A 14110-nucleotide genomic window follows, 5' to 3' on the forward strand; every position below is an offset into this window, starting at 1 on the left:
GCTGTCCCTGCGGGACACTGTCACTGTGCCTCAGTACAGTGAAGGCCACAGAGAATATGGTTGAGCTGTGGCACAAGCAAGGGTGATAGGAACATGTTTCCTTGGATGTCCTTGCCTTGATGTTGATGTCCCCAGACAGTCTTCCATACCTAAGGAGCCGCCGCAGACAGGCGGGACTCACAGTAGGAGAAGGGATAACATAGGATGGCGTCAGCAGAGGCTGGCAGGCCAGGCCTGCCCTCAGTCTTGAGGGAATATTTTCTGTCAACCAAAGCATGTCACACCTGGCCCCAGGTGAGGCCATCCATCTAGTTTCTTTACTGTGGGTGGGGACCACTTTGCACCAACCTCTGGCCGCTCTGGGCCAAGGATGCTAGTCACGCATACTCAGGAAGGAGTAAGGCCCTACAGAAGAGGGAAGACCATGTCTATAGGGCCACAGAGGAATGTCCTCTGCTGCCCTAAAGTCATGGCCTATTTCACTGGAGAGTGGGGTGGCGCCCCATCCGTCCTCGTGAAAGAGCCGTTTCCATTCCCCAGCACCCATGGCTCCCTCTTGTGAGTGCCAAATGGTTGAAATTATACTTCTCCCCTGCCAGGAGAGGCCTAAGCAACCATCTTTAAGTGGGGTGGGGTGATCTCAGCCTCCTGCATAGTAGGCTGTCCCCCTGAACTGTAGTTGACAGAGAAGCTGTGGCTTGGACAGGTGCCTCCTTGCTGAACAAGGTGTCTTGTCTGTCTTCTGCATCTCACTGGTGCCTGGCCAAGGCTGGTGTCTATAGGCCTGACTTATCTGCCCGGTCTCTGGTGTTCATCCTACCTCTGCCGGTCACTGTAGTGATGGATGGTTGGGCAGAACTGCCCTCAGGAAGCTGGCCAGGGCAGCTGGAGTTGTGTGCTCTTCTCAGTCCGTTTTCTAGGTTGTCATCAGCCGTCTCGACTAAAGCCAGGGACAGAGAATGATTGATTAATGATGCCTGCCATGCTCTGCGGGGGGTGGGGGGTATGCCTTGGTTTATCTTGATCACATCAGAACCCCAAGGGAAAGGTCCCTTGGCCTAGGCAGCCTGCCAAGGCCAAGGCCACTGGGCTGACCTTTCATTTCCCAGCAGCAGTTGGCAGGATGTTGGGGGATGGAGGAGAGCCTCCAGCTGCCGTGTCACCCCATTCCCCTTGGCAGCTCAGAAAGGGGAGGGGTGTTGCCTGGGGTCACATGAGGATTTGGTAGACCGGAACCTCTAACAGTACCCCACCCCCAGTTCCCCAAGCGAGTCCTGTCCATATTGTCAGCTTCCCTGCGATTGTGAAGGAAGCCAGCTCTAGGGACTGTTGTGGGGACTGTGGATTCATTCAAGACCTGTGGATTCATTCTCGTTCCTTCTAGCAGGCACTGACACAAGCCAGACAAAGCTGCTCCACTCATGTGGCGTGCCTACACCTCTGAGTCTTGGCTCATGTGATTCTGGGCTGTTATTCTAGATGCCTGAGCATGAGGAAGGAACAGGCCCCACAGGGCCAAGGGTCACGGGAGGAAGGACTTGTAATGTCTGTGGAGAGGTGGATGGGAACATGTTCTTCAAAAGCTGCTTGTGTTTCATGTTCAGAGCCAACCTGTGGGGCTCTCTCATGGAACTTGGGGCAGTTTGGGGCTGTGAGAGGCACCATTGGGGTTTGGGGACTCTAGCTGAAGCCAAGAGGCTGGGCCCTATGGTCAAGGACCCTAGGCGTCCCCAATCCTCATTTAGGCCTGGGCCAGGAGGCCTTCGGGGGAGGCCACTGGTCCCTTAGCAGAACTTTGACGCTTCCAGCTTTGTCCTGGGTAGGGACCATGCCACAGTGGCAGTTGGTTGCAGGGCCTTGAAGGCTGGAAAAGTCTAGTTGGTGGAGCTCTGGGGCCTCCCTAAGGCCTGTACAGGAGGGCCTGGCTCCTGAGGGGAGTCAATTTAAGTGTTCATTCAGGCTAGATGCCATTGGGGTTTTCCTGGTTGGGCAGATGACCCCTGAAAGAGGCCTTGTAGCGTGGAGGTCTGTGTTGGTTAGTTTTATCTGCAAAACGGTACAGCCTAGGATTACCTGGAAAGAAAGACTCTACTGAGGCCTTATCTAGATCAGAGCGGTTTGTGGAAATGTCTGTCGGGGTCGTCTTGATTGCTAATTAGTGGAGGAAGTCCTAGCCTACTGTGGGCAGCACCACTCCCTAGGCTCTAAACCAGTTAAGAGTGAAGAAAGCTAGCTGAGCATTAGCAGCAGGCAAGCAGCATGGATGCGTTGGTTTTTTTTTTTTTTTTTTCCCTCTGCTCTTGACTGCGGATGTGGTGTGACCGGCTGCTTGCATTCCTGCCTCAACTTCCCCTCAATACCGGACTGTGATCTGGAATTGTATGGATTTGTAAGCCTGATCAACACTGTCCTCTCCTAAGTTGCTTTGATCAGTGGTATTGTTTTGTTTTGTTTTCATCAGAGGAACAGAAATAAAACCAGAGCAGATGTAAAGGCAGAGTGGCTGCGGGTCTGGGCCTACCTGATGAGTGGGGTGGCCTATGTATTCACCTATAACCCTATTCCTACCAAACCCCTGCCGCTGCTGGAGGCTTCCTTTCTAGAAAGCCAGGGGCTCCGAATTCAGCGGACTAGGTGCTAGGAAGCAGCATTCCTTGGTTATCAGCAGAGGCTCCTCTGCAAGCTTCCCCGGACAGGGCAGGGCGGAGACGAGCCCTGACTGTTTCTGTGCTGCCCCTGACATCAGCATGTCTCCGTCTGCCTATGGGGCTCTAGATGCAGGCCACCAGGCAGGGCCCCAGGGGAACTTGGGGTCAGTTGGAGTCTTGCCCTGTTGGCTCTGGCCCCAGAGGCTCTGAGTCAGCTGCACCCCACTTCCCTTATCCCCACCCCTGCTGGGCCTTGGCAGAGGCCAGAGATCATGGGCAGGGTTATGACAGTGGCCTTGCCTTGCTGTCCCCACTTCCCAAGTCCCATTAAAGGTAGCAGAGACCCTCTTAAATTTGAAGAGTGGTCGGTCCTAGGCCAGCCCTGTGGTTACTGAACTCCTGCATCCCTGCTTGGCAGAGCCCTCTTGTTCCCTCTGCCCAGACTGCCACTGGGGTTATTCTACATAGAGCAGCTCACCATTGACTTCCTTGCTGATTGTGTGGAGCTGCATGGCTTGCCCCCATTGACCTGGTGAGGTCACTGAGGCTAGGAACTTGGATCCCAGCTCCTGATTACTACCTGTACGTCTGAACTCAAAATGAGTATTCTTCAGGCCCGCTTCCCGCTGCCTTCTGCTTCAGCCACTCAGACTTTCCCAGGCCAAAGCTGCCATCCTCTCTGCTCTCTGTTGCCTCTGTGGTGTGGCGCTGGCCTGCTCCACTGACACAGGAGAACCAGCTGGAGGCGTGGCTGTGGATGGAGCAAGGCACCCCACTCACCCCACTGTCTGGACTGGGCGGGCTGTCGGCTGAGGAGGCTGATCATGACCCGTCTGTGGGCCTGTTTTGACAGTTGGTGCTGTTTAGCAGGAGAGCTGTTTTTAATAAGCAAGACACCAGTGTTTCAAGGCCTTCCCACCAATTAGGATGTGGCTACCCGGGTGTCTGTTTGAATGATTAAGCAGTTGTCATCCCTCAGGGTTTGGTATGCCTTTCAGCTCTGCTTGGCTGCCTTCTCCCTGATGAATGTGCCAGGCCATGTTCCCCAGGTGCGGTCTCCACGCTTTTGTCACCCATGCTGGCCTCGTTCTTGCCCAGGTCAGGCCCTCATGTCTGGGGAGGACAGAGCCTGACCCTGAGGGTGGGTATTGCCAGTTCCTTCTCCCTGTGGTCTGAGGAAGTTTCAGGATCCAATGTGGAGGCCTGGCCAAGGCCCACAAATCATGTTGTCTACAACATGTGGGACTAGTGGGCTTGTAGGACGCTGAACATGGGGTCAAGCCCTTCCTTTCATAATAGATGCATGGGGGTACAACTGAGCTCTCTGGCTGTGGCATTTGCAGGATGCAGACTCAAAGCCCAACCTTACCCTTTCTCACCCATTACACAGCCAGCCGTGAAGACCGGGGTGACTTATATTACCACATGAAGGATGGTCAGATAGGGTGATGCTTAGATGGGAGCCTTTCCTGATTTATTAAACGTGACGATTGTGTTACCTTGGCTCAGGTGGGCAGAGCCAGGAAACGCAGACCTCTTCCTCTTGGCGCCTTCCTCTAGATCCCCCTCAGTGCCCTGGAATGAACCAGGTAGGGGCGGTAGCGGGTGGCATCCCCCCAGTGCTCACTTGGGTGGTGAAGTCAAGGGCAGCAGCTTGGCTCTGGGCCAAGGTTGTGTTTAGCCACCAGTTTGGAAAGCCGCACACTTGCCTAGCTTGCGGAGGTGACAGAGGTTGCCCTATTCCGGGGGTGGAGGAAGTCTTGGGAAGGGAAGGTTCTATCAAGTGGAATCAGCCACAGTTGTATTCCCAGGCTGCTGTGGAAGGAGAGCAGCTGCCTCTGGGGCCCTTTCTCTGCCTACTGTGTCGTAACAACCAAGCTGCAGATTCAGACTGTGTATCTGCTCTCCATAGAGATCTCTGTTGAGAGATGGGCACAGAAGTCCTAGGGTGGAAGTCTCTAAGCCCCGGCTGCCAGTGGCCAGCTTGAACCTTGGAGGAAGGAACCTTGAAGGAAACAGGAACAGGCGAGGAAGGAACAGGGAGGATGGAGTTGTTGGAAGCAGAATTGAGCTTCATTTTGAGTTTGGGCTTTGGGTGCCTCCTTAACTGTCTGTTCCCCCAAGTCTCTATCCTCTGGCCAGAAACACTTGTGGTGTCAGCTGTTGCCCCTGGGGTACGGTAGCTGGATCCTTAGATTCAGGGTCAGCTCCTGAGGTAGGAGGGCTAGGAGAGGGGCTGGTGCTGAGGAAGGCTGGGCTGGAATTCCATGCTGCTCAGGAGATCAGGGCTGCTCTTGAGCTTGAGATGCCGGGGGATTTCTTGCCTGCTGTGGTTTTCTTCCTGTCAGGGTATCCGCAGAATCCCCTTGCCGGTGCAGGGGAATTTGGTTTCCCAGAAGTGGGCAGGAGGAAGTGAGTGTTCAGGAATGTTCTGATATGAGAGAAGACCTCACCCACGCTGGGGAGGGGGAGTGGGGGGGGAAGCAGAATCTGGCTTGTTCTCTCTGCCTGTCTAGGTCAGGGTGTGTTCTGTGTAGACTAATGAGTGGTCTCTTTTACTTCTCATTCCTTCTTTTTAAACAATACTTAGAAGGAGGAGAAAGAACGGGGTGGGGGGGGGAGCTCACGCAGAAGTCAGAACAGTTGGGTAACTTGCAGGAGTTACACTCTCCTGCTACCGTAGGGCTCCTGGACATCAAACTCAGGTCCCCAAGCTTGGTGGCCAGTGACCTCGTCTACCGAGCCACCACGCAGGACTCCTCTTCCTCTTTTAACGAGCAGGAACAGACCAGATCAACAGCCCTGGCTGATGGCCAGGTGCCTTGGAAAGCCGGGGCTGAGGAAAGCTGGGACGAGATGGAGGTTGGCCCCTGAAGATGGAGGCTGGGGTACAAAGTGATCTCAGTTAGGATCGCCTTCCACCTTTCCCGGGAAGATGCAGCTGGAGTGTGGGAAACCTCTTCCTTCTCCCTCCCCATTTTCCCAGCAAATGTGGGCTCAGTCAGGCTGGTCCATTTGCTCCCAAGAGCAGACAGACAGAGAGACAGACAGACTCTTGCGCACACACACCCTGCCCGCGCTCTCTCACACACGCGCGCGCGCACACACACAGACACACACACACACACACACACACACACACACACCCCCTGCCCAGATTCTTGCTCAAAGCTGCCGTTTGCTGTGGTTTCAGAGAGAAAGAACAACGTGAGGACCTTTGATTACTGTGTACCCATCTGTCCACACGTTCGCTCTCCCACATGCCTAGCCATCCCTAGTCACTACCCACTCGTCTACTCAGATAGTCCATTGTGTTTCATTCCGTTCTGTTCTATCATCCGTATACCCACCCATCTGTTTACCCACCTATCTGCCCGTCTTTCATCCATACATCTGGGCCATTATGGTGCCAGGCCAAGTCTTCACACACAAGGTGGGGTGTGCACTGAGTCGAGGGATTCTGGGCCTTAGAGGCAAGTAGGGTGGGCAAACTTGAGACAGAGAGGAGAGCTGTGCAAAGGCTGAACTGGAGGCAGCGTGGAGACTGCAGGAAAGGGGACTAGAAGAGCGTGATGCTGACACAGCCTCCCACACAGGCCGCCTCTGAGCCTATGTAGCCCCCATTGGCTGCCTCGCCTGCGTGTCCCACCCGGGCAAGTCGCCTGTCTTTGTTTGGCCCGTTGCAGAAATTAATTGGATTTGTAGCTCTATTCTCCAGGGCTTTGTGGCCCCAGCTAGTGTCGCTCCAATAAAAGTAGCAAAGGCTTATGGGCAGCGGTTTAATTCGCCCACCTTTAGCATGCCTGTTTTAACTCCACTGGTACTGACTGGGTAGGGCAGGTGGAGGAGCTGACAAGAGGGGAGGATCCGACCCTGAAAGAGACTCCAAAAAGACTACAGTAATGTATATGTGATCAGGATTGAGCATGAGGTTGATGCCCAGCACCAGCTCTCCTGCTCCCACCCCTCCCCGCCCCCACCCCTCCTGCTCCCACCCCTCCTTGCCCCCACCCCTCCTTCCTAGTTTGTATGTGTGGATGCCTGAGGACCGCCTTGGGGGCCTGTCCTTGTCTTCCGTGTGTTTGAGGCAGGGTCTCCTGTTCATCACTGAGTACATACAACATGGCTAGTCAGGCACAAGCTTCCAGGAAGTCTTACGCCCCTATAATAGTTCTATAATCCCAGGACTATTACAGATGTGCATCCCCCACCCTCAACACCTGTGCACACATTTGAAACACACACAAGTGGAAACCAGTTATTTGCCTGCCCACTCAGGAGTGTTGAGCTCAGGGACAGGAGTGGTTGTGCTGGACCCCTGACCACTCCCCAGGGTTAGCCAAACCTTTACCCACATACGCCCTGGGTTAAGAGTGTCCACAGGGTCGAGGGCTGTAGTGCTTTCCACAGCTGCTCTGAGCTCAGCACCTGGAGCTGCATCCCAGCACTTTCCCACCATGTCATTTTATGCAGATCATAGTTGTTTTTTTGTTTTTGTTTTTGTTTTTAAGGACTTAAAGGGGCTCAATTTTTTCATTTATATTACATATTAGGGGAACTTTTATTTTATCATGAATAAGAGTTTGAAGTGCTTGTCTGACTTTGGTCACTATGACCAGCTCCCTAAGAGAAACAGCTGTGGGGAGGGAGGGTCTGCTTTCGGTGGTGGTTTTGCAAGTATCAGGCCCTCGTGGTGAAGAGGGCATGGTGGAGCAGAGGAGAGACAGAGACAGAGGGAGAGGGACCCAGAGAGACCACGCCTGTGCTGCAGGCTCTCTTCCCTTTCTCCCACTATTACTCCATCTGTCCCCCAGACTGTTTGACAGAGCCACCCTCATTCAGACACACCCCCTGCCTGCTTCCCTTTCTCTGAGGTGGCTTTAATAAGTCCCTCAAGTTAACACCCAGAATTAACCATGGCGATATTTTCTTGGAAAAAGTAACCCGATACGTTATATTCTATTCTACAAGCATGGACTCTTAACAATGTATTCTGTACCAGTTAAAAATAAACATTTTACACCTTTAATCTCAGTGCTTGGGGAGGCAGAGGCAGATGGATCGCTGTGAGTTTGAGGCCAGCCTGGTCTACAAAGCGAGTCAAGGCAGCCAAGGCTACACAGAGAGACCCTGTCTGGGGGGGGGTGTCGTAGAATGAGCAGCTTGGCTGAGTAAAGATGGGGTGGGGGTAGGAGTGGGGGGAGCTGCTGGTGGCTCCCATCACTGCTGAATCATCAAACAGTGAAAATGTCAACTGTCCCCCAGGCAAGGAGAGGATCCCAGCCAGTGTGGATAGCCAAGGCCAGGCCCCAGCTGGGCCTCCTGTTTGTAGCTGATTCCTGCTGTAGTGTGCACCTGGGGCTGCAGGGGGACACTTGACTTAATTAAGGGGCATCTTTGTCTTCTCTGGAGAAGAGTGGATTTGGCCTATGGCTTTTGCAGGCACTGGCTGCCTGCTATTGCTTTGATCTGCCTCCAGCTTGGCTTCCTGCCCCCCCCCCCCATGACCTTTTGGATTCTCCAGGGGAGTGGCCTACACTTGACTCCTGCAGGGCAGTCTGGGCCCTCCTCCCAGGGTCTCCCCTTGCTGGGACAGGGCAGCTGGTGGAGAGTGGCATCTTTGCTTTTGCTACTTCTAGCAGAAAGGGGAAAAAAAACAAAAACAAAAAAAAACACTTGGGCTGGCCTGGTGTTAAATTGATGTGAAGTGGATTAATGAGAGAAACAGTTTTATCTTTTTTCCCCCCTTTTAGCTTTGGTTACATGCACAGGCATCTCAGTAACGGGCCTGTGGTCAAAGCTTGCAGAATCCCCCTGAGCTTTAAGAAGTAAACAGAATGGGTGGCTCTAGGTAGGGGAGGGGAGGGAGTCTAGAGACCACAGCCACTACTGCGACCCTGATGGAGTAGTCCTCGGGTGGCTAGAGCTCCTCAGAGTGGCGCGCCCCTCAAACCAGCCTCTTTCTCCTTCATCCACATTCTTTCCAAACGTGAGTTCTTTTGCAGAATGAAGGTTGGGGAAATGTAGACAGATGCCTGCTTACCCAGACAGGTGCTGGGAGAGGTGAAAGAAGCTGTTCTACCCAGAGATCTCTGGGGTTCCTTACAAGAATATGGGCGATCCAGGGCAGTGTACCATTGAGTGGGGCTCTTTCATAAAAGCTGCATCCTGGAGAGCTTCTTGTCCAATTTGCATATGGCCCAGCCAGGCTGAGAGCAGCCTTTCCCCAGCAATTGTTACTACTTTCTTATTAAAATTGCTTATTGTTATTATTTTTAAATACCGATGAAATATGAGATATGTGATATAATGTAAAATATGCACCACACAGCAGATATGATATGGAGAGGTTTATTGTATGAGCATGGGGAGAGGAGGAGGGGTGCATCCCAGGGGGACAGAGAGAGAGAAAGAGAAACAATATATACACAGACACACGCACACACACACACACACACACACACACACACACACACAGACACACATGCACAGACACACACACACACATATGCACACACAGACACACACACATGCGCACACAGACACACAGACACACACACACACACACACACACACACACACGGAGGGTTTGACCCTTTATATACTCCTGGGCAGAGGCATGCCCAGTAGCAGGTAGGTAGTAACATCATAGGTTGCTAGGCAGACTGGGGCAGAATCCTAACACTTACTATTATTGTTGTTCCTATTACTGTTGTGCCCAGTCACAGACTAGTGAGATTTTTTTCATGGAAAAAAGTAATGAAACATTTCAACTTGAGATAAGTAAAGGCTTCCCAGCCAGCTCTGTCTCATGGAGATGTGAAAAGCTTTCAGAAGCCTAACTGCCCGAAATGGGATGGGTGGGTCGGGGTATGACACAAGATGCCTCCCTTTACTCAAATTCCATACCTCACACTCTGAGCTGCACCCCAGTTCCCAGCTTTGGCCTGGTGAAATTGTTTCCCCAGTGCTCTGTCCCCAGCAGTGGCTCACTGGTGTTGGTCTGCGTAGTTTACTGAAGGGATGCTAAGATGTCTAGACAGCCAGTGTCCCTTGGCCTTGGGGGGGTCAGGGTGGGTGACCGTTCTTCTGGTGCTTGAAGCCACAGGGGCTGCGGACCCAAAAGCAAGCAGACGTGGTCTGTGTCAGGAGGAGGACTGAGGTGGGCTTCTGGGAGGAAGGCGACAGGGGTGTTGGAGTAGGGTGTGCTCCAGGGTGGAGTAACCGCTCCCTCTGGTGAGGCCCCTCCACTAGTTGCGCATGTGCTGGTCTGGAAGAGCGGGTGCTGGTGCCTACGTCAGGACAGGGAGGTGGGAGCCATTAGAGGCTGAAGCCCAGAAGAGATGAGGCCAGCCCATGTCTTGACCACAAGCTCTAGCTGCTTGGTGGAATATAAGCTGTGGGGGCTGGGGCTGAAGCAGGATGCCACCAAGGAGTCACTAGGATGGCTGAGTTGATGGCAGTGGACCATGAAGCCCTGGTTACCTGGGAAGAAGACTGAGAGGAGGAATCAGAGGGTTGCCCTGGACTGCATGGATCCTGTTGTCATGGGGACGGCTGTAAGATGAAGACTCCCCCTGTGGCCGAGGCTGGGGCCACACACTGACAAGGTGAAGGGCAGCTTAGGCGGCTGATCTGTAAGGAAGCTGCCTCTCTGAGGTTGTGGTGGGGTGACTAAGACACGGTGGTAGCCACGGCACATGCCTTGGGGATCACAGCTGTCCAGTGGTGCCCTTCAGGGACACATCTCCACACAGCTCCTGCTCCGCAGGTGCTGCCCTAGGAGGGCACAGGGCAGCACACCCTTATGGATGGGCAGCCACGATGGGGTGGAGCTCTTTAGGATGTTTCCTGTCTTTACTGGGTCCCAATGCATGACAGCTGTTGTCACAGGCTCTGAAGAGCAGTAGGTATTGAGCAGGGGACCACTTACCTACCCCGTGTTGTAGCTCAGGACATCCTGGGAGGCCCACATACCCTCCAGAGTATGACTGATGATGGCAGTGTGGTGACAGAGGACAAAAGTGCTTGGGCCAGGTTCTTCATATGCCTATGGGGTATTGAGGCTTGGAGACCTAGGTGAGGGCTGACTCGTCCATGGCCTGGGGCTGCGCCTTTGAGCCCACCAACCTAGAGGGCTGGGTCTGTAATATAGAGTGGTAGAAGGGGCAAACAGGCCCAACTGCTTCTGCACAGTCACGTGGGCCTAGGGTAGGTTGCGGTCAGGTCCCCATGGTGGCAGGGATGTAGAGATCTGCTCTCCTCACTTTTGCCTTTTCTCTGCAGGCCCTTTCCCTCAGAGGAGACCGCTGAGAATGACGATGACGTTTACCGGAGCCTGGAAGAGCTGGCTGAGTAAGTAGAGAGAGGGTGCTGGGGAGGCCATGAGGAAGAAGGGGCCTCAAGCTCAGCAGGTGGCAAAGCTGCTCTGGAGGCGGAGCCAGCCTTGACTGTCCCTTCTGTGATGTCCCTGGCAGAAGCTGGGGTTTCTGCATGTCCTGCCTGCTGTGCACCCCCTGCTGTCTAGAAGGTTGCCCGTCCACCTGGTGATTGCCTTGGTGTCTGTTGGTCAGGGTTGGTGGCCTTTCTCTTGGAATGTTTCCTTCTGTGGAGCTGCTGGGAGGGGCACTGGGCAGGCAGCCCAGGGGTTCCTCTTTCCTGGCCTTTGGGTGCCATACTGGGTAGGCCCTAAGCAGTGGGGCTTGTGGCTCAGATGGTCTTATAGCTTCCTGCTTAGGCTATGGCTCTCAGGAGAGAGCTGGTTCCCTGTCTCGTAATGGTCCCCTGCAGTGTTATTCCTCTGAGGATTTTTTTTTCCCTCTACCACATACAGGCCAAGCTGGGTCATTTCTCCACAGGGATGACGGAGCCTTTGGCCTAGCTCTGCAGCCTACTGTGGTCAGATGAGAGGGATCATGTGGCTGGTGTGGGATTTCCATCCCATACTACCAGGGAAAGGAGGTGGCCCAGCCTGAGCCTAACAGTGGGGTGAAGAGGGGGCCAAACACCCCATTCTGACAGGGAGGGACCCAGGCTGGGAGGAGCTGGGCCTGCCCAGGACCTAGTTTGTTATTGGCAGCTCCTAACCTGTGTGTCTGCTTTTCTCCCAAGCTTGGGGGCCTCCTTTGGGCCTTTTGATAAACTGCTGTCTTCATCTTACCACATGCATTACCTTGTTCTGAGATAAATGTGTTCCTTCTGTGGTGACTCTGGCCTTCCCCCCCCCCCTCACACCCACCCCAACTGTCTCAGTGCACAAGCTCAGGAAGGAATCAGATGTCCTGGGGTTAGCACGGTCTGAGCACCTGCTGTTGAAAGTCCCGCATCTGGGGTGTCTCTAGACACCATGGAGCACAGTGTGTTTGCAAGGTCTCACTATTAGACAGGTCTAACCTTGTTACATTGTGATGTAATGCTGTCATCTACAAAGTTAATGCTCAAGAGGCCCCCTCTCCCAATTACAATGTCTGAAACATGCTTATGACTTGTGTTGGGCGGCATTCATAACTGCTCTGAGCCCCATGCAGCCCACAGACATGGTTGGACATGCCTGGAACTCACCCACAGCTTAGCTTGTCTGTTCCACGCTGGCAGCCTTGTCATGCTGTTTTGTGAAGGCTGGAGATTCCTCACCTGTAGGCAGAGGGAATTCCAAAATGGGTTGCCAGGAGGCGTGGGGTGATCCCATGGGCAAGAAGCCCAGAGTCCCTTTACACATCTAACTGAGTCCTTAAGAAGGCAAAGGGTTCCATGACGGTCATCCAAAGCCTCAAGTCCTTTGCCTGCTTGATACCACCATGACTCCAACCCATCTCCAGGGCTGGTGAGGGACTTGAACACTCAGGGTGCAGGCAGAGCATCCCCACTGAGGGCGGGGGAGGTGCATCCAGGCTGATGGCACAGCACAAGAGAGATCCCCAAGGGCACGATGTCTCTGCCCTGGTGTTGCAGTCTGGGATATGTGCTGAGCGCCTTCGCTCTGGGAAGCCTTGTGAGTCCTACCCAGTGCATCCTCAGCTCTCCTGGCTATCTTAGAGACCCAGGGATTAGGTGCTTAAATGTCTCCAGAAGACTAGAAGGGTCCTGAGGACAGGTCCTGTGTCTGAAGACTCCGTCCTCAGCAGTGGCCGATGCCCATGGTGTGACATCAGGGGCCCTGTAAGAACTGCAGTGCTCTCTAGCTTTTCTTGCTGGGACCACACATGGTACCTTCCCCTCTCATGCTTTTCTCTTGCCTCACGGATAGGGAAGTGAACCCAGAGGGAGGGTGGCCCTAGTTCGTGTCACTCAGCTAGTAAGTGGCAATCGGACTTGGACTCCAAGTCTGTCCTAGCCTGTGCTCCAAGTTGGGTAGTTCCTTAGAGGCTGGGGAGCGCTGGCTGGTGCTGAGAACAGCTTTCCTGATGCCCCTCCTGAGCCTTCATCTGTTCTGGGCAGTGTCCCTCATGTTGGCACAGAGTAGGATTTGGAAGACAAGAACCCTGTAGCTCTCGCGTATCTAGAGCCAGGTATGAAGTATTTTGCTACTTTGCGATGTTTTCACAGACTGCTGTCCTGGAGGCGGCCTGGGTGCCATGGTTCGTGAGATGCATTTTAATTTCAAGGACCCAACTATGGCAAGGTCTGCCTGGAACCTGGGTACCCGCCTCCCTCTTTTTCTGCCCAAGCTGGAACTGCTCCCTTAGGAATGCAAGTCGGAGAGTGTATAGCTTTGCCTAGACAAAAGCTGCTCCTCTGCGCTCAGCCCCTTAATCCTTAACCCTTTAGTTACTGCAAACCTGAACCGGAAATTACAGGGAAGGAGGGCCAGTCTGAGCCTTTAACTTGCAGTTTGGTCCCAGTGGCTCGAGTTTAATAAATCCTCTATGCTTTTCCTCTGTCCTTCTCCTTTTCGTGGAAGGCAGATCTTCTGGTTCTTGTCTCCGTGGACCTGGTAGCGATGTTTGCCCATAACACAAACAGCCTGCCTGGGGGAGCGGGGCGTGAGGCAGCAGCTGGAGATAGTGTCATCTCATGGTGGTAGCAGCTGTGTGTTGGGGGACCCGATGCACAATTGTGATCAGGTTGCATGTCTACAGGATCCTTGCAGCCACCCTGACCCAGGCCCTGCAGCTTGGGGTGGGGGTGGGGGTGGGGTGGGGTTAAGCACTGTCTCCCTGACAGTGCCTTTCCTCTTGGAGCTCCGGGTATAGTCTGTTGAGGCACCATTGTATTGCAGTGAGTCGGCCATGCGTTTGTTTAGTTGCTGTCTGGATGCTGAGCCTTGTCTGTCTGTCTAGCCCAGACCAGGACTTCAGTGTGAAAGTGAGTTGGGGTCCTAAGGGTCCCCTCCTGAGAACCTATGCTCCAGACAGGAGGTAGAAGCACAAAGGCAGTTTTGGGACAGGGTGTCTGGATCACAAAGGACAGGCACAGGATGCTTCTGTGTCCCTGGCTAAGGGTCCCGGATCTCCATGTAGTAT

At 53.7% G+C, this 14110-nt stretch overlaps 1 protein-coding gene across 2 annotated transcripts in view; it reads left to right on the top strand.

The window, feature by feature from the left end:
• Positions 1–14110, top strand: part of VAV2 (vav guanine nucleotide exchange factor 2) — a 176701-nt gene that overhangs the window by 103148 nt on the left and 59443 nt on the right. For both annotated transcript variants that reach the window (XM_084799117.1, XM_084799118.1), the window contains exon 4: positions 10935–11003. In XM_084799117.1, the coding sequence (XP_084655243.1) occupies positions 10935–11003 (69 nt within the window). The remainder of the gene's footprint in view (positions 1–10934; positions 11004–14110) is intronic.

This window comes from Acomys minous, assembly GCF_964271855.1.
Source record: "Acomys minous genome assembly, chromosome: 10".
NCBI lineage: Eukaryota > Metazoa > Chordata > Mammalia > Rodentia > Muridae > Acomys > Acomys minous.